This window comes from Anolis carolinensis, chromosome 2 (assembly GCF_035594765.1).
Source record: "Anolis carolinensis isolate JA03-04 chromosome 2, rAnoCar3.1.pri, whole genome shotgun sequence".
NCBI lineage: Eukaryota > Metazoa > Chordata > Lepidosauria > Squamata > Dactyloidae > Anolis > Anolis carolinensis.
Window position 1 is genome coordinate 287914815 of NC_085842.1, and position 24464 is coordinate 287939278.

The 24464-nt window shown below is 38.8% G+C and overlaps 1 protein-coding gene across 7 annotated transcripts in view; it reads right to left on the bottom strand.

The window, feature by feature from the left end:
- Positions 1-10821: 10821 nt before the first annotated feature.
- The window catches only part of ankrd31 (ankyrin repeat domain 31), a 79159-nt gene continuing 65516 nt past the window's right edge, over positions 10822-24464 (bottom strand). For 3 of the 7 annotated variants that reach the window (XM_008102946.3, XM_008102945.3, XM_062972330.1), the window contains 5 exons: positions 23347-24211; positions 19230-19370; positions 17931-18024; positions 17475-17648; positions 10822-11032 (listed from right to left, as the gene is read on the bottom strand). In XM_008102946.3, coding sequence (XP_008101153.1) covers positions 10884-11032; positions 17475-17648; positions 17931-18024; positions 19230-19370; positions 23347-24211 — 1423 coding nt within the window. In that variant the 3' untranslated portion in view covers positions 10822-10883. Of the gene's footprint in view, positions 11033-13019; positions 16444-17474; positions 17649-17930; positions 18025-19227; positions 19371-23346; positions 24212-24464 lie in introns of those variants that run through there. The other 4 variants (XM_016990905.2, XM_062972329.1, XM_062972332.1 and 1 more) reach the window with 4 other exon arrangements.

A 24464-nucleotide genomic window follows, 5' to 3' on the forward strand; every position in this document is an offset into this window, starting at 1 on the left:
TATGATTGGCTGTACTGCATCTGGAGTGGATGTATTTTGTTAACACTTTAACTGATGTGATTCAATGTTGTGGTTCAATGCTGTGAAATAGGGCTGATGCCTCCCCAAACTGCACATCCCAGGATTCCATAGCATTGAGCCATGGCAGTTAGTGTCAAACTGCATTATATCAACAGTATAGATCAAGCATGGGTCACCTTTGGCCCTCCAGGTGTTTTGGACTTCAACTCTCACAATTCCTAACAGCCAGCACATAAGTTTCAGTTCTTTCTGAGAGAAAGACTGACATCTGCCCAACCAAGGAAAATGTTTTTTCTTTAAAAGTGTTACACCTTTCTTGTCTCTTGTAACTACTCTGAGAACCTTTTTTATGGAGCTGAAATCCACATGGTAGATCAGAGTCCCCAGAGTTGGTGTTTTATCTAATTCGATCTAAATAAAAACTATAGGAAGAGTTTGGACCTGGTTGGTCATCTACTTAAGGTGTCATCTAAACAAATAATTGGGATTTCTGTGTGTTGTTTGCATAATAGAAGGTGAAATTATGAAGTTATTTTTTCCAGACTTCATATTTAGACAAGTTGACATCCTGAATCCAAATTCTGGACACATTGGCATTTTCCAAAACATTGCTGGGGTTAGGTCTATTTTGCATGGAAATTGGCTTGAAGAGAATTTTAAAGTGTGGGTGAATCCTGGCAATGTTGGGAAATAGTAAATAGATCAAAGTAAACAATAATAATAATACCTTATTTTTATCCCACCCTATCTCCCCAGGAGGACTCAGGGTGCTTAACTAAATGGCTGTATAAGGCAGTTCCTGAGTTACAAAATCTGACTTACACACGACTTAGTTAAAAATGGGGCTGAGACAACAGGAAGTGAGAGAAATCTACCCCTCTGAAGGGAAATTCACTCCTGAAAGAGTGATCATGGGGAAAAGGTGTCTCCACTGAGGCTTTATCACCAATCCTTGTTTCCAGAACAAGCCAGATTTTTCAAAATCCAATTATCACAGGGACAGAAAGTGAGGTGAAATCTTCTGAACCGGCCATCTGTCGGGGGTGCTTTGAATGTGACTTTCCTGCTTCTTGGCAGGGGGTTGGACTGGATGGCCCATGAGGTCTCTTCCAACTATATGATTCTAGGGCACAGACAACAAAACTAACACCACAGAGGTGTTAACCCTTCCCTATGCTATCCAAAGATAGTTACTGTAGATATGGATAGAGTTACACTTAAAATATACCTGTTTTCACTTACATACAAACTCAACTTAAGAACAAAGCTAGAGAACCTATCTTGCTTGTAATTTGTGGGTTGCCTGTATACTACCTCTGCTGACCATTTTGACCCTCTATGAACCATACCCCTTATTATGCTCGGCCATATGATCTAGAGCTCTTCCAGATGTATTAAGATGAACATTTCTATCCTCCTGAACTAGAAAGACACAGTTGCACTTTCTCAAGATGATAAGGATTATAGTTTCAGACATTTCGAGGGTGCCAGTTTAAGGAAGCTTGAAGACTAGGTGATAAAAGTGGATTTCTTTTTTTTCCCCCTTTTAAAAATTACAGCAAATTCTTGTAGCTTTAAGAAAGTGTTACATACTGGCCTGGTTTTCTTTCCCTCTATTATATCAATTACAGGTTATATCTCACTGGATAAGAAGGAAGCAATACTGTGCTCTGAATAGCTATTGAGAAAAAGATAGTGAGGAAAATAAAAGAAACTCCCTGTCTTGTGCATACAAATAGACTGTGTGAAGATGAATAGTGATTTTTAAAGAAAAATTGTCAACGTTGTAAGAATTGTCAAAGCAAATCCGGTAAGGTGGTTCGGGGTGAGTGGTGCTCCAAGCTACAAATGTTGGCAGTCACAGGGCTCCTTCTCATCCCTCATGTCTGCTTTGTTAGATATTTACATGGAAGTCCTGGATGAGGTTGTGCCAAAGAATTTTGGATGAAATGGCATCAGGCCCACAGCTCTGACCTCTTCTTCCATTGGGTTAGGTCAGACTTAGGTGGAGATGAACAAACCAAAAATGTACTGTAATTTAGAGAAGAAGGAAATCCTGTAGATTGGGAAGAATGGTAAAATATAAAATATAACCTGTTTTGAAAGAAAATGGAAGGACTAGATACACAGCTTGGGGATTATTCCTTAATCGGGTGTGCTTTTGTTTCATGCACAGGTGACAGCTGCAACCAGGATGTATTTTGCCAGCTTTCTCAGATGAGGCATTGCCTGGTGAAAATGGCCTTGGCATCAGTCTCTCATTCTCTAGTTAACTCCTGGCTGGACTACTAAAATGTTCTCAATGTGATTCCTCCTTTAAAAACAGTTTAGAAACAGCAATTCATCTGTAATGCTAATTGTCCAGTATTTGGCAGTTAGAGCATATCTTTCTGATCCTGTTCCAACTATAATGATTATTTTAAAGTAACTCAATTTAAAGTGGCAGTGTTAGCATTTTAAAAAATTAACAACCAAGGAACAGGTTACTTCAAGAACTGCCTTCATATATAAGCTTAAGGCAAAGCTAAGGAACTAATGGATCTCAAGAAGTTGGGACTCAAATTCCCATTAGTCCAATCAGATTGTTCAGTGAGGGGAGTTGCAGTTTAATACTTGGAGAATTAGATATCCCCAATTCACCCAACTCTGCTTTCTGATTAGTTTCATATAATGTGCACTTGACTCCATTATCATAGAAATGGGACAAATGGGCTTATTAACCTTTTCAACCATGATGCCAAGCCATGGAATTCCCTATGAATATCTAGTAGGCTCTTTTGTATGTTTATGAGAACATACATACTTATATGAGAATTTTTATTTCAGCATGTTTTCTAATTTTGTTATCATCTGTTGCTCTTTATGGTAGGGGTTGTTAAAGCTGGACAGGGAAGAAAGTTGATAGAAAGAGAATCAATGTATTTTAAATATAGTGCTGGGGGAGAGCTCTATGGATACCAGATTCTAAGAAGACAAATTAAAGGGGTCAAGAACAAATGAAGCCTGAACTCTCCATAAAAGCCAAATGACTAAACTGAGGGCTCTTCCACATGGCCATATAACCCAGAATATCAAGGCAGATAATTCACAGTATCTGCTTTAAATAGGGTTAAGTCCATACTGCCATATATCCCAGTTCAAATAAGATAATGTGGTATTTTATACAGGGCCCCGAGATTGTTGTACTTTGGTCATACTAAAAAATACAATAATGCTTGGTAACATACCAGTAGAAGGTAGTAGGAAATGAGGGAGACCATATTACAGGTGGGTAGAGTCAATCAAGGCAGCCCTAGCCCTGTGTTTGCAAGGCCTGAGGTTCCTCCATAGGATCACCATAACTTGAAATTGACTGGATAGCAAATTGTTTCAAATAACTAATATTTATACTTTTATTAATGACTTTTTATAATTTTAGCCTGTCTTGTTTTTAAAAATATTTCCAGCTGCTTTGAGTCCCATTATTAGGAGAAAGGCAGGATATAAATGAATAAATTTGAAACATTGAATATTTCCCTCTTCATCACATGTATCAATAATTTCTAAATCCATGATTGCAGAGTAATTTCATATGGACCAGATCCAAGTGATATTCTACTGATATGAGTATATTTTTGCAAATAACATTATCCTTCATTGTGTCATAACTCTAAAGAGACCTATGCAAAAATATACATGCACTTTCCTCAGAGTAATCCCCATTCAGTTCAACCATGTTTTCCTTGACTAACCATGTATACTGAGAGCAGACAATACACCATTTACAGCAAATGATGCAAATCTGTTTAATGATATTTCTCTGCTGTGCTTATTCCTTTCCAATTCTCATTATTTGGGGCATTATCTGTCTCCAAAATTGGAAATGCAAATAAACCAAGAGCTCAATTTCGCTAATATTTTCCCTTTCCTGGGCCCTCGGGCCATCTCATATCTCAATTGCTGGGATTTATAACGAAACAGTTTTGGGCCTTTGTTGCTTGTTTCTCCACTCTAAAGGAAAGTGCACTGCTTATGACTTACCTTCTGTTCACTATTTGTATCTATCTCAATCATTTCCAATATACTTTCTGACTAACCATACTTTCCCAAGTGTTTTAGAGGAAAATAAGTGCTTTTTAATTTTGTCTTTTTCTCAAAGGGTTATAGCAAAACCTAAGTGCCCACATCTCTTGGTTGCTGCCCTTGAATTTCATCTCCAAACAGAGTCACTTAGTCTTGTACTGATCTAGCATATATTTTACCCAAAGTTACATTTTTCTTCTTCGCTTCCAAGGAAAATGGATAGATAATAAAACTAGATTTTGTACTTCAGCAAATCAAACACAGAAGGAACAATATTTTAAAAACTGTCGCTGTCCTTTCCAGTACCTGGAAGCGAGTTTGTGAGCCAATTTTTCAAAGCCTTCTATATATCACTCCAAATCTTGATCTTATGTCCCTCTGTAAAAATGAAACTAATCCAAAATATAATTACAAGGCCTTATAGTTGACATGTTACTAATTTATTGTGTGTCTTAAACCCAAAGGAACAACATAAACAGTCAAGTGAATGAAGAGTGAAGGAACTCCAGTGGTTAAATAAATCCTTTACATATCACAGGCAGCACAGAAATCTCCTGCAGGCAAAACATTAATATGGATTGCTGTTTCCTTTCAACAAGTCTTTCAATTATGTTCGATATAACAAAAAATGAAAAATGTAATCAAAACAGAAAAAGACCAAAAAGGACCAAAACAGAAAAGGACCTTTACTAAAGATCAAGCAAATAAACCTATTTTAGAAACCTTATCCATCATCTTAATTACCTTTCTTTCTTTCTTTCTTTCTTTCTTTCTTTCTTTCTTTCTTTCTTATTCATGAGTTTTTAACATTTGAAACTTTAGATGTTCTTTTCAACAAAATGCTACCGCAAAGTACAGCAATTCATTACTACAGATTTTCCTCTCATCCCTAAGATGGCTACTGGCTTAGACAAAATAATATCAGAAATCAGTCACTTCACTTCTATCCGCTTCTACTGCCATCAGATAGAGAGGCCACAATGAATTAAACATTCAGTCATTCCTCATCCCTTTTCACATATAGAAGTTAACAAGGAATATATTTGACATATTTGAAAATTTGGACTAAAAGTGCCCCAAAACTTTCAGTGATGATTATGACAAGTGATAAATATGCAAACAGAAAACACTGGAGATGTAAGACAAATACAGTCCCTTCAGAGACTGCTACAAAGCATTAAGTAACTCCTTGGATTTAAAAACTTGGGAAGATTATTCCATCTGGAAAAAAAGATCCTCAGTTTTTGTTGTGTGCTGAGATATTCAAGACACAGATCCTGAAGCCTTCGTCTCTGAGGACTTAAAAATAGCTCAGCAAACACCATCAACTTAATGCCTTTATATCTGAATGGGTCAGTATAAAGATGGTGAAAACATTATATCTAAAAGATTACAGGGGGGTGAGTGAATCTCAAATTCTCTTCCTCCCCTTTTCATAAACAAATTGTACCCATTGTAATGATACATTTATAAAATAAACCAAAAACATACACAATTCCATGAGCAGCATTATATAAGCATTAATTCAGTTTGAAACAAAAACAAATTACTTCAAAGAACTTGCACATCAGCTATTCTGAAATGCTCTAGGAATTGTTATGTTCAGTCTCATAGGACTTCAGCCAAGGTGCAACATGTTATTGCTAGTGCCTGCCAATAGTTGTGGATGTCCTTTCTACAGTTAATGCATTGCCCTTGGGCCAGTTACAGAACTTACAGAAGAGTTAGAGTTGATTTTACATTATCATATCAAACAGTAAACTGATAGCTTCACCCTCCTGCACATGGAAATTTCCAAGGTAAACTGAGACTGGAGGTAGAATTATAGGGCTACCTTTTGTGATAATCAAACAAAGCATTAGTGACAAAAAAATTAAACGTAATTACTTCTCGGCTGGTATGATGTACACATATACACAGAGGTCCATAACACAGCACCAATACAATACTGAAAGTCCTTCCTTAGTAAACCTAAGTAGTTTTGAATCTGCAAAGTCTGGCACTGATTAAAACAGGTAATAGCATCCCCTTTGGATATACAGTAGAGTCTCATTTATCCAACATAAAGGAGCCAGCAGAAGGTTGAGTAATAAGGAGGGATTAAGGAAAAGCCTATTAAACATCAAATTAGGTTATGATTTTACAAATTAAGCACCAAAACATCATGTTATACAACAAATTTGACATAAAAAGTAGTTCAATACGCAGTAATGCTATGTAGTAATTACTGTATTTATGAAAAATATCACAATGTATTGAAAACATTGACTACAAAAACACTGACTACTAAAAGGCAGACTGCGTTGGATAATCCAGGACATTGGATAAGCAAATGTTGGATAAGTGAGACTCTACTGTAATTTCTTTAAGTAGGGTTGCCACATCAAAATTAGTAGCAATCACATTAAGGAAAAGAACATGGAACTTTTTTGTGAGACCTAGATGCTGGAGTACTGTCAGGACCCAGGCTGCAGAGCACCAATAACCTTACACAGAGGCCAGTCTCTACCTAATATCTTTATTAAAGAAATATATAAAAACAATAAAAACAAGTGAAGAATATAGTTCAGAAGCAGACCTTTCAGATGAGGTCAAATATAGTCCAGAAATGTATTGTCCAATATAAGATATTAGAGTTCAAAGTTTTAATCCACTTGACCGAAACACACACTTTGCCAAGCAATAGTGTGGGGAAATAACAGAGTCTTTAAAGTCCAATGTAGCTTGACAACAAGGCTGGAAAATAAACTTGATTCTTGGCTAGATCCGTGACTAGAAGACGAGGCAAACATGAAACATGAACAGAGTCCGTGGTGAGTCCGTGAGACAAGACAAGGCTGGAAACTTGATCCGGGAAGCAAGGAACTGGGATACGAAGTCCACACACGATCTCTCTCCTCAAGCTGAACAATTGACTCCGCAAAGTATCCCTGGCGCTAAGCACCTATATTGGGTCTCGTTTTCCCGCCAACAGAACTCTTTCCCTAGAGAACGAGAAGCGAAACCCAACTCTGTCCAGATGCATGACTCCTTAGAATTTCCCAAGGGAAGCAGACCTAATCAGCCATTTGTTTGGCAGCGATTCTCATGCTTCTGCGATTAGCCTCTCTGGCGCCTCTATCTCTAGAGTAATTTTCCCTCCGGGAAAACGGGGGGGAGTTCTGCCCAAGGCCTGTTTGGCTGAATTCTTGTGGGCAAACATCAACATCCTGCAGGTGAAGAGGCTCCGGCTCTGGCTGAACCGGCAAAAATCCCATGTTTTCCTCTTCGTCTGCCACAATAGTACTAGGAACAGGACTACAAGGCCCATGAGTCATCACACTATCCCCGCCCTCAAGGCCCCCCTCAAACATGGCCCCTCTCCTCGAGTTGCGGGACCGCGGCTTGGCAGGGTAGGCCTGATGGAAGCGGCGGACTAAGTCGGGGGCATGGACTGTGGAAGCGTCTTCCCAAGAGCGTTCTTCGGGGCCAAAACCCACCCAGTCAATGAGATATTGAAGGCGGCGGCGATGAAAGCGAGAATCCAAAATGTCCTGAACCTCGAATTCCTCCTCCCCGTCCACCAAAACAGGGGTGAGGGCCGGCCGGCTCGCATCGGGGCGTACACCTTCCGCCGGAAGGAGCAGGGAACGATGAAACACCGGATGAATGCGCATGGAGCGCGGAAGTTGGAGTTTGAAAGTCACGGGGTTAAGTTGCGCCACCACTGGGTAGGGACCAATGAAACGGGCATCTAACTTCCGGCAGGGACGGTGGGAGGGCAAAAAGCGAGTGGACAACAGAACCCGATCTCCTACCTTGATCTCGGGGCCCGTCTGGCGATGACCGTCAGCGTGGCGTTTATAGTCCTCCTTGGCTTGATCCAGTTGCTGGTGCAAGAGTTGTTGCACCACTGTGAGTTCCTGCAGCCAGTCCTCCGCTGCAGGGACTTCTGAGGTTTCAATGACAGAAGGAAAGAAACGTGGATGGAAACCATAGTTTGCAAAGAACGGGGTTTCTTTAGTTGAAGCCTGGACACCATTGTTGTAAGCAAATTCCGATAGAGGTAATAGGGAAGCCCAATTGTCCTGTTGGTAGTTTACATAACAGCGAAGGTATTGTTCCAAAGTGGCATTGGTGCGCTCAGTTTGCCCATCCGTTTGGGGATGGTGAGCCGAAGATAAACGAGAGTCTATGCCCAATAGTTTTTGTAGTGCTTTCCAGAACCGAGAGGTGAATTGAGATCCACGGTCAGTGACTAAACTCTTGGGCAATCCATGTAGTCGGAAGATATGTTGAAGGAATAAATCTGCAGTCTCTTTGGCCGTGGGAAGACCATCGCAGGGGATGAAATGGGCCAACTTGGTAAAAAGGTCCACCACTACTAGAATCGTGGTGAATCCAAGGGAGGGTGGTAAGTCAGTGATAAAATCCGCGGAAATTATCTCCCATGGGCGAGAAGGAGTGGGAAGGGGATGTAGTAGCCCTGACGGCTTCTCCCTTCGTGTCTTGGAACGCTGACATACAGGACAGGTATTGACATATTTCTCCACATCCTTGCGGATCTTGGGCCACCAGAAATCTCGTAGAATCAAGTGCATGGTTTTAAATAGCCCAAAGTGTCCTGCTGGCTTGCTGTCATGACACAGACGAAGTGCTTTTTCTCTGCTGGGACCTGGAGGGATGTAAACATGATTCCTGTAGCATAGTAGTCCATCCTTAAGTGAGAATGGGAAACGTAATCCTTGGCGAATCTGTTCTTGAGCCCAGGCATCTGTCTGTTGGCTGGCTCTAATTTCTTGAGTGCAAAGGGATTCTGGGTTAGAGGGAGTTGGTTCAATTGGAGTGGATTTGGTGTTTCCCACTGTGAGCGTGGCAAAGTTTTCGGGTTGCAGCAATCGAGATTCTGAGGTCTCTCAAGAGTCTCTGGGGGATCCACCTTAGAGATTTCTTCCTGCATCTCGAAGTTAAGGCCCTCGCGAAACTGTCCTCTGAGGGCTATATCGTTCCAACCGGTGTTCTGAGCCAGCACCCGGAACTCGGCTATGTACCGGGACAACGGCCTGTCCCCTTGGAAGAGACGCCGGAGTTTATGGCCGGCCGCCTCCTCGTTGTCCTCGATTCCCCAGGTCTTTCTAAGGTGGTTCAAGAAATTGTGCGCAGAGCTTAGGTGCGTGGAATCCGCATCAAATAGCGCCGTCGCCCAAGTGGCCGCTGGTCCATCTAGGAGACTGTAGATCCACGCCACTTTGACATCTTCTTGGGGAAACTCGGCTTGACGGGCTTCTAAGTACGCCTGGCACTGGCGAAGGAAAACATGAACCTTGGAGGCTTCTCCAGAAAACTTGGTTGGTAGCGCTAGGGTAGGGAGACGGACACCGCGTTCCTTCAAGCCCCGTATTTCTCCCTCCTGCGTACGGAGTGTGTCTCGGATCCTGTTGAATTCTTCCTGGGAAATGGTGTAACTGGGTGGTTGGGCTTCCGCCCCGGTTCCTGTAGACATTCTGGCCTTAGGTTAATTGGTGCTTAAGGTGGCGGAGTCAAATTGTCAGGACCCAGGCTGCAGAGCACCAATAACCTTACACAGAGGCCAGTCTCTACCTAATATCTTTATTAAAGAAATATATAAAAACAATAAAAACAAGTGAAGAATATAGTTCAGAAGCAGACCTTTCAGATGAGGTCAAATATAGTCCAGAAATGTATTGTCCAATATAAGATATTAGAGTTCAAAGTTTTAATCCACTTGACCGAAACACACACTTTGCCAAGCAATAGTGTGGGGAAATAACAGAGTCTTTAAAGTCCAATGTAGCTTGACAACAAGGCTGGAAAATAAACTTGATTCTTGGCTAGATCCGTGACTAGAAGACGAGGCAAACATGAAACATGAACAGAGTCCGTGGTGAGTCCGTGAGACAAGACAAGGCTGGAAACTTGATCCGGGAAGCAAGGAACTGGGATACGAAGTCCACACACGATCTCTCTCCTCAAGCTGAACAATTGACTCCGCAAAGTATCCCTGGCGCTAAGCACCTATATTGGGTCTCGTTTTCCCGTCAACAGAACTCTTTCCCTAGAGAACGAGAAGCGAAACCCAACTCTGTCCAGATGCATGACTCCTTAGAATTTCCCAAGGGAAGCAGACCTAATCAGCCATTTGTTTGGCAGCGATTCTCATGCTTCTGCGATTAGCCTCTCTGGCTCCTCTATCTTTAGAGTAATTTTCCCTCCGGGAAAACGGGGGGGAGTTCTGCCCAAGGCCTGTTTGGCTGAATTCTTGTGGGCAAACATCAACATCCTGCAGGTGAGGAGGCTCCGGCTCTGGCTGAACCGGCAAAAATCCCATGTTTTCCTCTTCGTCTGCCACAATAGTACTAGGAACAGGACTACAAGGCCCATGAGTCATCACAAGTACACATCAAAACCTGAAACAAACACTTTGTTCCAATGTCAGTCTGTGTTTCAGTATTAACTGTAACAGGTATCTCTCCCTTCCCAACCATTTTCCTTTTTTTAAATCACTCCATTATGCCAATCAGGCTATTCCCATCCAGTCTATTTCATGCTAAGTTTTATGATCAAAGGCTGTACCAACTGAAGCCACATGGCAGGATTTATATTCTATAGTCAATACCTAGTCTCTCATTCTAAGCTCTCAAACTGTTTACCATTTTTGCAGGGATCTTTTGTTTTAAAAATGTTACTAACAAGAATGTGCAGAAACAAATTCAAAGAAAGAATAAACCTCCTCAAAAGTGCTGATTGCATTTTGCTTTTAATTAATGTAGAAGGAAATCATTTATATTGTAGGAAGTTGTTCAAAATCCAAAATTTTCACAATGCACATAGAAATTCCAGTATTGATCCATTGTATGACAGGGCATAAATTCTTCATCTTGGATTAAAACTATGTTGTTGAACTGTAGAAATCTTGATGTTTTTAAGGAGATTGATTGAGGTGATAGTTCTGTAAGAAACACAAAGAAGAATTAATGAAAATATTAAGCACTAAGTATGAGGATTTTTTTTAAAAAATGTGTATCCTTAGAACACTTTAAAACATATTAACACATTTAAATGAAAGACAGTAAATCATAAATATTAAATTACACATTAAAAATCTGGTTAAAAACCACATTAAAATATCATTTAAACAAAACATTAAAATATTTAAGGAACTATTTCTATAACACCTTTCCCAATTGGCGAGAAATTCAAGGCAACTGTAAAAGATGTCTTCCAAAAACTATCTCAGTTAGATCATGCCTGAAGGGTACTCTTTGACTCCCTAGGATCCAGCACAGTTGCTTTATTACAGATCTAAGTATCCATTAGTAAGCTATGAGTGCAAGGCTTTGTGTTTATAATGAATGAACATATTTGTGGGACTGAAAAAGGCCACAACTGAACAGGTTTGGCTGACAAAGTGGCTCCAGATCCAGACATCACTTAACCAGCCTGCTAGCAGATGGCAACCGAATCATCACTCCGCCCTACTGATGGGTAGTACAGGAATAATATGTAAATCCACTTGGGTACAAGCCACTGTGTCTCTCCCCTTCTGCCTTGGAGTGAGGAACACCATGTGGCCCTAATCTGGGTATGACTTTATTAGCTAGATGTAGTTGCTCTCAACCTTTGGTCCTCCAGGTGTTTTGGACTTCAACTCCCAGAAATCCCAGCCAGCTTACCAGCTGTTAGAAATTGTAAGATTTCCTTACCATACTGAGTATAAGGGACACAAAGTCCCCATCTATTCTGAAACTGGGTCTGGTTTCCATGCCAAAAATGTGACAATATCACTATCAAAACAATAATCTACACCAGTCTGTCTAACCTTTGGTCCTCTAGGTGTTTGGGACTCCAATTCCAAGAAGCCCCTGCCAGCTTGCCCAATGCTCAGGATTTCTGGGAGCTGAAGTTTAAAACACCCGGAGGAACCAAGGTTGGACACAACTGATCTACACGAAACATTAAACACAGAGGAAGGATGAGTAGGTGTGACAAAGGCATGATGGGGGAAGTAACTTATATAAGCTGAAAGAAGACCTGAGTGAAACCTTTACTTGCTCTTGAGCCATAATTCCTGCCAATCAATTAGGTTGTTATCTGATTGGCTCGACTTGCTACCCAAAAACAAAGCCCAAGAAAATTGTGTAGACTTATTTGAGGGGAGGGGGCAACAAAACCAGCCATCTTGAACCATGTACAAGGAAAGAGGCAGAATATTAAATAAATAAAATACTAAGTGTCTGGAACATGGCAAATTTCTTTGCTTTGTCCACAACTATTATCTGCAAATTAGAACTCCACACGAGACTGGAAATGCACTTACTTTCAACTGAGCCCATTACATAGTAAGTTCCACCACAACCATATGCATTGAGGTTTAGCAATTCTGTTGCAATGTATGTCTAATTTTGGTACACTGTTTAAAAAACTCAGTTCTGACGAATGCTATATTAAGATGCTAGCAACTTACTCATGACTAGTACCTAGTCCAGTGGTTCTCAAACTGTGGGTCCCCAGGTGTTTTGGCCTACAACTCCCAGAAATCCCAGCCAGTTTACCAGCAGTGAGGATTTCTGGGAGATGAAGACCAAAACATCTGGGGACCCACAGGTTGAGAACCACTGACGTAGTCAACAATGTAAATTGAACCTACATCCAATAATGTTCTTATTTTAAATGGATATTTAATATAATCATAAGTAGAATAATTGTTTATTTATTAAGATGAAGTGTTGTTGTTGTTGAAGACAAAGGTGTTAAAACTTCAACTCTAAAGGAAAATGGTTATATCTGGATGTTTGAGATATAACCCAGACTTCCTCCAAAAGAAAATTTTACCTGGAAAGTCAACATGTGCTCTTCTCATGCTACAATATTGTGTCATCAGAAAAATCGACTTAGAGAGTTTCCCAAATATCCACAATAGGTTACAAAATTGTCCCCCCCCCCCCCCCCCCGATTGTGCCAATAGAAACAGTTGGATGCTAGTCTGGGTTGCTGCATTTGAGTGCCTTTGTCTACCAAGAGCAAGATGGAAAGATATCCTTAGGGAAGATGTTCATACAAGTTGGAAAACTCATCTCAAACAGATGTCATATTTTAAAATAATGCCTCACAAAAACTATATTTCACATGTCAATGTCCAGATGCTCTCCCTATTTTAAGACCTAATTCCTGATTAAACCTTTCAGTGTCAAACCCATTTAACACTACATCAGCAAATGCACACCACAAGTATTTGTTATTTAAAAAGCAATCAGCTTTATTTTGAAAGATTCATTGCAGAGGTAAAGTAGATGTTCACTAAGAGGATGCTGTTTGCAGCCATATGTTCACATAGTTGAATGTTCTATTTTGGCTTTGGCTGTCATTCCTTATTATCTAGTATGTCTGTGCATTCTCATAATATATACCTCAAGCACAGATTTTATTATATCAAACAGCATATTAGATGAATGCAAAAAAGCAAGCTTAGAACTTTGTTAAATTATTTTAAAACAGTCTAGACTAGACTTAATTATAAAAGAATGTAATATAAAAAACAAGAATGATTTGAAAACAAAGGCCCTTCAGTAGTAAATAGAGAAAATAGAGAGCACGTACTTTGCAGAAATAGAAGGTTAATAAGGTTATAAACCATAGGAAACTGAAAGCTGTAATTATTGTTTTAATGTCATCTGTAATACTCACGCATCATTAAAATGTATGGAACAAAACAACTTACCTTTGAGTACCTTAATTTGTTATCACAGGCCCATTTCCCTCTTTCATGGATATATGAGGTCTCAGATTTTTAAAAAATCAAATCTCTTGCTTTGGCTATTTTAATATTTATATTTAAATGTCATAATCCTTATATTTCTGTATTATATTATTCATTTATTATTTACTTCATTTGTATACTGCTTTTCTCATACTAGGGGGAGAATCAGAGCGATTTACAACATATTTATGGCAAAATTTAATGCCTCACATACATATAAAATCTAACATAGAGCAACAATAACATATAACTATCAATTAAATCATTAAATATTATGGTGCTGGCTCCTAGGAATCTGGCATATTTTTCAAGTGTTTCGCCCAAGTGAGATGGAATTAATAGGTTAATGGCATGAAATGACATATCATCACTTCATTTTACAGTACATTGATAGAATATATTGTGTAAAAAGTTGAAAGATCAGCAGTTTTGATTTTAAAAATAAGATGTGCAATTGTAAAAGGATTCCACATTGCAAGGAATGAGGAGAGAGCCTCAGGCCTGCAGTATATCTGGTAACACCAAGCAGATTTGCAGCTACAAAGTGGTTAAATGCACTCTTGTACAGACAACTAATATAATGGCGGCAAAAAAGACATGAAGAATCTGTAACCTGTGGATCTCAATGCATCCTCTCAGGGCTATATTTTTGTTGATGGAACACAACACCAACACACACAAGGTATTTTCACTATTTTTCTTACTTTTTTTGTATTTGAAAAATATATGCCTCTCTTGAGCTTAACACTGCCCAAAGTGCCCCCAAAATATGATAAAAGATCCCACATAAATCCTGGGGGCAATACAGGGCATATTGGACCAAAGATGCTTTTAAAAAAAGCCACAATTTTGAATGGTGGGAATACTGAGAGAGTGTAGCCTTCCAAAGTAGTCCCATGAGGGGTCACTACAAGCCTCCCTGATCCCTGGCAGATGCCCACTCCTGAAATAAATAATAATATTAGCCATAACTAGTTGGAAACCTGTAATGAGTGTTTGTTAATGAGTGCTTATTAAATTGGAAGAAGGTGGAGTTACAAGAAAATGATAATCTGATGTGGTCCTGCATTACCTGGGATGATCACTGGTGGGTAACTGTGACCATCCCAAAGACTGAAAATAGATGGTTGTGATAACGGTCTTCATATAACTGTTGCACCCCAGACCTGAAGCCACCTAAGACCAGAGCATCACACAAGAGTCCAGAGTAAAGACAAATGGTTCATTGTAAAAACACACAAAAGATATATATAGTAAAAAGCAAGGATAAGGGAATAAGGTGTGGAATCCAAAAAGTAAGCAATCAAATGACTCTTGTAAATCCAAAAGCAAGACATCAAGAATAATCCCAAAATCCAAAAGCAGCTTGAGTCCATAAGCAAAACCTGAACAAGGATACACAACATGAACATGGAAAACTCCCAGAATACTTGAATCCCAAAACCAAGAAAAGAACTAGAGAACCCAAGTCTGGCTGTAACTTGAAGGCCAAGTTGTCTGAACTGAAGAGCAGAGTGCCTGTTAGCTTCTAATAAACAGACATGAAAGCATTACATCTACCCTGGAATTTTTGCTTCCCAGGAAGCTGTGTTGACCTGCGAAGCTGAATATCTGTGCAAATTTGCAGGCGAGCCTCCTGGCTTAGGTCAATGTCATCAGGTGAGAATTTCACTTCAATTTGTCTTCTAGATTCCTTATCTGGAGAGAATGATTCCAACTCTTATGGTTGGCATTGAGGTTTAAAGATAATTACATTCTCAGGCCCATCTGTGCCTGTCTCTCTGTCTAAAACAGTTTCATTTTCTGGCTCTACATGAGAATGAATCCCAGGGCCTGCATGAGAATGAATCCCAGGAAAGCCCACAATCCCATCTCAGTCTAAGTCATCGGAGAACCCATCAGCCCTGACTGCTGTGACGGCTGCTGGGCTACAACAATAACTAAAGAATTGTCAGTATCACAGAGTTTAAACATTTCTTCTTTGAGTCTCAGAAGACAGAGCTATATTAAAATGCTTACAAGAGTGTAGATCCCTGCTAAAATGGTATACTAAATCTCTGAAGTTCTTCAGATATCAGCTAGACAGCTTTCTCTTTGAGAGAATCAAGCTCTTGATTTCTTATGCTGAACAAGGAGTCTGATAAGATGGCCCTACTCCAGCTATCACGTGATGCCTAGAAGATGTAAATTAAACTTACATCAAAGCAGAGTATAATTGGGGGCTCATCAGATTGAATGACTCTTCATGGAAAAATTATTTTTACTTATTGAATAACAAGTCAAGAGGAAGAATGATACGTTAATGTGCATGTTTTCATGGCGGCAGATTTCAGAGACATAGCTGAGTTGTTCTGGAATAGCAATATGCAAAGGAATCATATAGCACCTTAGAGACTAACTGAAAGGGAAAAGTTGGCAGCATAAACTTTTGTGGATGAAGTCTACTGCTTCGGATGGATGGAGTGAAGTGCCCAGGAACAGATCTTTATAGGCAGACTTGTCTGTGTGAAGGAAGAGTCGTAGAAATGCAAAACTTACAGGCATGGCAAGGTCACCACTTCAGTTTTAAAGATAGTTACTGGGGGACAAACTTAAAAGGAAAGCTGTAAAATAAAACCGAGATGCATAGATAAGCATTTGAACAGTGAAGAGATTTATTGATTTTGTGTAATTCTACCCCTAATGTCAGATTTATGTCCATGTATCGTCTCGTGCAGAGGCTGGTGTATTTATCCAAAATTGAGAGGTAAATGGCATTATTGACAGAGAATGAAATATCCCATCTTAGAGTGAAAGTACCTCCAATATTGTGGGTGACGTGATTTAAGTGCTGTGATGACATTTCCTGACTGGATGCACAGGTAGAATTGTCATCTAGGTTTGTGGCAAGGTCATGTACCCATCTCCCCCTCAGTGTTGTGTGTCCTCCTGCAAGTACAGTAAATGTTTGAGGGTGGGAGGCTATCTGCAGGGAAGTAAAGGTCTGCCACCAAGTCTGTGAGAGGGCAATGTTATTGTCCAGAACAGATTGTAATTCTTAGTTGGCCACTAGCGAGATTCTGCCATTTCCTGTTTTCAATCTGTTGTATAATAGCTTACTCATTGATATTAATGGTGGGAGTCTTAGCAATAATATTTAAAATCCTAAACAAATATTTGTAAGACAGATTCCTTGAATGCATCAAGAATGCAGAGCTTCAAATCAGAGAAAATTTATTGTGTTTCTAACCAGCTGCATTCACAAAATTTTAGCAAGGCTCTAGGTTAGTGATTCTCAACCTGTGGGTCCCCAGGTATTTTGGCCTACAACTCCCAGAAATCCCAGCCAGTTTACCAGCAGTGAGGATTTCTGGGAGTTGAAGGCCAAAACATCTGGGGACCCACAGACTGAGAACCACTGCTCTAGGTAATGCCATATTCATTTTTTTCAATTTTTCACATTTTACCCACAGCTTCATTTGTCTTTTAAATTGTCTACCAAAAAAGAGGGGGCAGAGAGAAAACATGAGGCATTTGCCTAATGTGTTTGTGTTGGCATTACTAGGAGCTCTTTGCTTAGAAGTACCTCAGAGACAGAGAAATGGGGTGTGTTTGCTCTTCAAGAGATATTTAATTCCAAAAATCTAAAACTTACTTTTTTTGAACATTGATGAAGGTATTTCCTCAGATTCTATTTCACAGGATTGTGGGATTTCTCCTTCTTGAGAAAAAGATGCAATTTCTTGCTGTGTATTTTCCATGTCCTGGAGGAAACCATTGTTATGACTAAAGGAATTGTCTTCAGTATCTTGATTGTGATCCTGTTCTACTAGTAAAAGAAAAGCAAATGTTTTTGCTCAAGTCTATCCAAACACTGTTTCTTTCTGTGATTTTTTTTTTTCGTGTCAGGAGCAACCGGAGTTTCTGTGATGCCTCCCCTCTATTCCATCTCTTGGTTGGACAGCTGCCTGCTGCTGCCCTCCAAGACAGTAAATGATTAAAGTGATTAGACAGAAAGTGTGTAGGATAGAGGTCAACACTTAATGTCTTCAATTTTTTTCTTTTTTGGTTTTTTCATCAAAGTGGGAATAATCCTTCAATCAGTACATACCAGGTAGACTTTTCTGCTTCAACAGTAATTCTGGACCCCGAGGAACATGAACTTCAGCCATAATATCAGATAACAGATTTCCACAGTATTTAACCTGTGCATGTACAAATTTATATTAGCTCCTTATTTTAATTTTATAATAATAATATTATTAATAATAATGAATTTATTATCCACCTCTCCCTGCAACCCGAGGAAGGATACAACATCATTAAAACAAGAGATTAATCACTATTAAAAGACATATAACAAAATACACAGGTTAAAATACAAGTCAAATCCACTGATAAAGTGCAGATTAAAATTCACAATTTAAAATTATCCTTTTACGATGAAGCAAGAAATACAGAGTTTCCGTCAATATTACAGATCTACTTTTCACAGTTCTTAAAAACAAAGTGCAAAAACCTTTTTTAAACAAAACCTCATGCAAAGGGCTACACAGTTATGAATCTAGTCTGTAGCATTTCATTGCTCCCATTTCTCCTGTACGATGGTCATCCTCTATGATACCAAATGATGGTATCTATTCAAAACTGAAATGAGGTTAATTGCAAACCAGTTGTTTATTCTGGGTAACAAACTGCTGTATCATTCATCTTCAGAGATTTAAAATTATCAATCACATCTGATTATATACCTATTTGTGGTAGTAAGGCAAGATCATTAAAAATAAAAAGACTCAGGCTTATTCCAAAAATGTCTGGGACATTGCCCTGACTGAAAAATGTTCATACCAAATCCAAACTGCAAAGGACAATTTAAGCTCTGATATAGGTACTTGGAACTGTCTTACTGCAAGTAATTATTTAAACTTCCCAAACCTATGTTACTATACTGCTTCAATCCTTCTTAAAAGTGTTTCCTTATAAAGGTTACTTTTACCTTTGTTTTATTATTTGTTATACTTATTTGATCTTCCTTGCTAAATTTGTCATTTTTCTATTGTTGCAAAAATGAATCTGGAAAAAAATTAAACATCTTAAAGAAAAAATTAAAATAAACCACTTAAGTGTGTATTATGATGACTTCACATCGGTCATATCATAACTTCAATGAGAACTTGCTTACAGAACAGGAAAGATTTATGGTTTAAATCAATTGCTCATGTTTTTGAGTATTTATATTTTAACGTAAAAAGCAGTAAAAAAATTTTTAACAGCGCAGATTAAAACCAAAATTATTGTCAGAGTTTGCACTTGATTGTAACGTTCACAGACTGTCTCCAGAAAACCACTAAAATAGGCAACTCGGGAAAATAACGTTCATTTCCTATTAAGAATAACAACAAGCACCCACCTTATTGCTGACATATTTCCAGGTAACAGCAATGTCATTTCCTAATAGTGCTTTAACCCACTGACGCGGATTCTGGTAAATTGAGTTGTTGCCACCTTTGACTTTGCCCTTTTCCAAAAGGCTAGCTTTATGCTTAGAATCCTATATTTGTATTTTTAAAAAGGGAGAGGGAGGCTGTAAATAATAACACCTTAAACCTGAGATAAAATGTGCAAAGATTCTAGCTTTAAAAAAACAAACAGATGATCACAATTTGGCAAAAGCAGGTTCATTCAGTATGTCCCACTGTAAATTGTAAGAATCCTTTTGCATTTGAAATATTCAGTGCAGGTTCCAAAAATTCTCACAAGTTTAGAAGCCCCATAGCTGGTTGACTGTCAGAAGAACTGAAATCTCATTTCCACTCACCTGTGTGCACCCTGCCACCAACCTTCAGAAGTCTGGAATATAGAGACTGCATGCCAGTTGCTAGAGAACATAAGCAACCCTTGTCCTGTCTCTGGGATTCTCATAAGCATCTGGTTGCCCACTTCACAAATTAAATGCTTGGTTTCATCCAACCAAACTTTTTCATGTTCTATAACGATGTGTAGCCTAATTAATGAATGAGGACTGCCACCCCTTTCTTTTGTGACAGTCCACTCTGAGAACAAATATTATAATCCCCATATCATGCCAGCCACATGACCTTGGAGGTGTCTATGGACAACGTCGGCTCTTCGACTTAGAAATGGAGATGAGCACCAACCCCCAGAGTCAGACATGACTGGACTTAACGTCAGGGGAATCCTTTACCTTTACTTTTTTTCCATGTGGGATATGTTCCAAGACCCATTGTGGATACCTGAAGCCACAGATAATCATGAACTTTAAATTTTGACTGTACTTGGGTCTGAAGCACACCAAAGAATAGCACTGGATGACAGGAGGGTGTGGGCCTCTAGAGGCTTTTCTATATAGACCCAAAATGTGGGCTCAATCTGGTTTCCCATACTCTGGATCGGGCCTGCATAGAGTCTGCACAAAGACTCCCTTGACTGCATCTGAGGTGACAGGAGTCCGGCTGGATAGCCAGCCTAGGTACACCCACACCCAATGTTGCAGAGATCCCCAGACACAATACAACACTTTCTCCTGAAGCCGGTTCTGTAAGCCAAAGTGATGGTGCATTGAGCAGAGGGGAGAGAAACAAAGTCCCATCCACCACCACCCCCGCCCCCCGTGCATGGTGACACTCTGCTTGCTGTCAGGCGGAGTGCTGGGAAGCAGGTTGGTGCCATGTTATGGCTGGGGACTGCCACAACATGGGAGGAAACACAGAAGAATACCATCCCATCTCCCTGGGGCACCCATGCCCTGAGTACATGAGATGGCACTCAAAACAATTCTGGTCAGTATCAGTTAGGGGGCTGGGCCAGGATTCTGGATTTCCCCTGATCTAGGTTAACCAAGGACAGCCATGTTAAAGTGACCTGGATTAATTTGGATAAGCCTTGTGCAGATTTAGCTATCTGAGATTGGACCATGCCCACACAGATGAAGCGGTCTGCATAAAAATGCCTTAGGTTTTCCAGTGCTGTTCTATAGGTTTCTTGAGCCAGAAGTACTGTATATCAAAGAATAACACCTAAGGACCTAGAGGGAGGAGGGGGAAAGATTTTTGGGAGAGTGCTAAGTGAAACCATGAATATCAAGTCTGCAGATAAGGAGATTATATTGTATTTCAAAAAATATGCCATCTGCTGCTAAAAATCAGAGGCATGTCTTGCTAATTTTTTAAATCAGGAAACTATTAAATAAAGTGGCCCTCTCTTCATTCCCTGTGACCTCATAAACCTCATCCTAGCCCATGACCAGCATCTTCCACTCTTTTTCTTGCTCTCTGCTCCTCAACCAAGGCAAAGTTAGTGGCCACAATTCTTATTCATCACATTGTCTCTTTCTTTAACCCTGGTCTCTTTCCTCCACTTGTTTGCTGTCTACATTTAAAGTACCTAGTGGCAGCAGCAACAGATCAACATGGGACACAGCAAATCAAGGAAAATTGGTAGGAAGAATTAAACCTTAGTACCAATGTTTCATATTGTGAAAAGAGGGGCAAAAATCCAACAAAGAAAATAAGCTAAACAGATGAAAAAAGAAAGTTCATTCTCTCTAGCTTGATGCAAGATATTTCATATACTTTCTGCATTTTGGTTTCGCAATCCTGGACCATGGCCCCTTTCCACTCTGAAATACAGTCTCACTCAGTGACTACTACCACATCATATAATCAGAACTGCTCACTTATTAATCCAGTTTTAAGTGCAAGTATGTTGATTTTTTTTTAAAATTGAGATTAAATTAAAGAATGTTTAATTAGTGTAATTTGAGTTGTAATTCCTAAATAGCCTAAGCGCACCAGTCCTCATTAGTGCTTAGGTGGAGACTGCCAATGAGCACCTGGTGCTCTAGATTATATTTCAGATGGAGGAACTGGCAAAAAATACCTCTTTCTTAAGAAAACTTAAAAAAAATTCATCTGGTCTGCTAGTCAACAAGAAACTTAAAGGCACACACACTTAATTTTGCAATCTGTAGCCAGCCTCAAAAATGGCCCACAGCCCTTCCACAATTGCCCAGCCATTGTACCTTTTAAACACATTAGTGCTCAAACTTTCTCTGTGCCTAATCTAATCAGTGGCAATATATCATCTAGCAACTGGCCACAGAGAGCCCTGAGGTATCACATATCCTTTACCAGCAAATTACCTCTCTTTCCTTTTGTCAAGCAGGACCAATACCTACTGCTTTTGTACAAACAGAAATTACTTGTTCAAACTACTGTATTATTTTGTTATTCTTTGACACTCAAATTTATAACTATCAATAAAACATCTCAGAAACCTAAAATCCCACTAGTCTGTTCCTCTTTCCTGAAACTTACAAATCTTCTTCTTAACTTCATTGCATCAGTTTGAATCCCTGCTAAGGACTCTTGGGTTGAGACTGGAATTATCACTGAACTTTCACAAAATCCAGAATTATGCAGCACAAAGGACTATTCAACCATCACTTTTGCTGTTGGCAATGCAATATCAACAAGCACAATTTGAAAGCAGCCAACAAAATGTAGTTGAGAATGCTATATTCATTTAATTTGAAAGGATATAATCTTTATATATACTTTCTACCTCAAAATATACACATTATATATTGCCACTGAAATATATATTGTAGGAGTGCATTTTGAGCTTATGCACATTTCTAGAAATGGCACCCCTTTAGAGTATACTATTTTAATTTAAATTTAGTTTATATATATATATATATATATATATATATATATATATATATATTTAAAAAATTTTAGGACCTATTTGCCCTTTGTCAGTTTCTTATCCTCTATCTTCTGACTAATATAAAAAAGTATTACATTCCCTATATTAATCAAATGTCAATCAAATGAGGCCAAATTCTAGGGCTCCCAGAAAAAAATGGGTTTTACATATTAGCAAATTAAGGATTTGACAAACAACCTAGGCAATAACCTTGATTAATAATTTTGTCTGCATATGATATTATTTTATCCACATAAGCAGCATAGCATTTTTATTTGCTCCATTTCTGACAGAATCGAGATGGCAAATTCAATTGAGGTTGCTGGGCCACCCGAATTAAATATGAAAATGTACACTCCATTGCTTCTAGGCATTGCTACTGGAGGAGGTGGAGGGCAGATCAGTTATGTTTCCTGCAGTTTTTCCAAATTATCTGTTATCACTAACAACATCAATATAAAGGCAGAATAATATGAAAATGTATATAATACTTTGCTGTCGTCTATAATATTGCCATGAGTGACTCATCTCTTTGATCTATAAATGGCATAAGCTTAGAAGCAATGAAGGTGATTCAATGTACCAAGTATGCTAGCATTAGGACACTACAGATTGCTTTGGGGACCAACCTGAAAACGCCTTAATTTTGATGTCCCAAATACAAGCCAAGACAAAATACAATCTCTCCCTTCCAAGGTTTCATTTTAACTAAAATTTCTTCTCACATCTATTTATACACAGATATGTTCATGTATGTGTTTCACTTTTGCATGAATATTTACAAGTGAATAATTTACCTCCAGCATGAACTCTAGAACATCCTCTCCTGGCTTAATTTTTCCCCTTTGAAACAGGTTTGCTAACGGATGTGTTTTACTTTTACTTCTTCTGAAGCTTAATTGACTAGCAGAATCTGAGGCAGTCTGAGTGATCATGCTTTTTGAAAATATTTCTGCAGGTTCTAAATTAGCAGTAAATGAAATCCTATTCTTTGGAATTGTGTTTTTCGGAGTACTAAGATAACAGTACATGGGTTCTGGTTGCATTTGGAAAGAATCATTTATATCTGAATGTGGCTGCAAAAGCTCATTCGTAAAAACTTGCTGACTTTCAGTGACTGGTTGATTGCTATTAATTATTCCACTACTTCCAGTTTCTGAGTCATTTGATATATATATTCTTGATGTTACAGTCAGAGGTTTGTTTCTTTGTGGTGTCACTGATAAACTATCAGTTTCTATTAGATGTTGAATACAAGAGGCTGAAGGTAAGATTGCCTGGTCCACTGCATGAAAAGACTTTGAATATTCACCCGCCAAATTTTGCTGATCAACTTCTTTTTGGCCAATTACTTGTCCATTTCCTACTGGAAAATTTGGGGATCTGCTTGAATAATTATGTTCCATTACACTACTAATTTTAACTACATCAAGACATGGCACTGTTTTATGACATGTGTCATGCTTCGTGTTGCTGCTTTCACAATAACCAAGTACATTTTTGCTTGAACTTGAAAACTCTTTTCTGGAAGTCTTATAATTCTGTATTTTCCCGCCTAGTTCTTTTTGCTTCTGAGCCATAAGTAAAAGTCTCTTTTGTCTGGATACAAGCTTTATTAGTTGTTCCCTCAGAGCACCTTGTTTAAAAGATTCCGCAGAAGCTCTGAAACAGAATTTTGAAATACACAGTTAATTTAAAAAATTAATTTCTGAGAAAAATACCATAGAAATAAAAAGTTTTTCAAAGAAACTGTTTAACTATATGGCTTGGTACTGGCACAATGAATAATAAAAATCTCTTTTCACTAACCTAGATCAAAAACTTCTTAAAAGTTTTTAAAATACAGAATTCTCACTCTTTGAATTATTTTTCATTCAGACTGAGTTTTATTAAAACCAATAAAATAAGATTAATA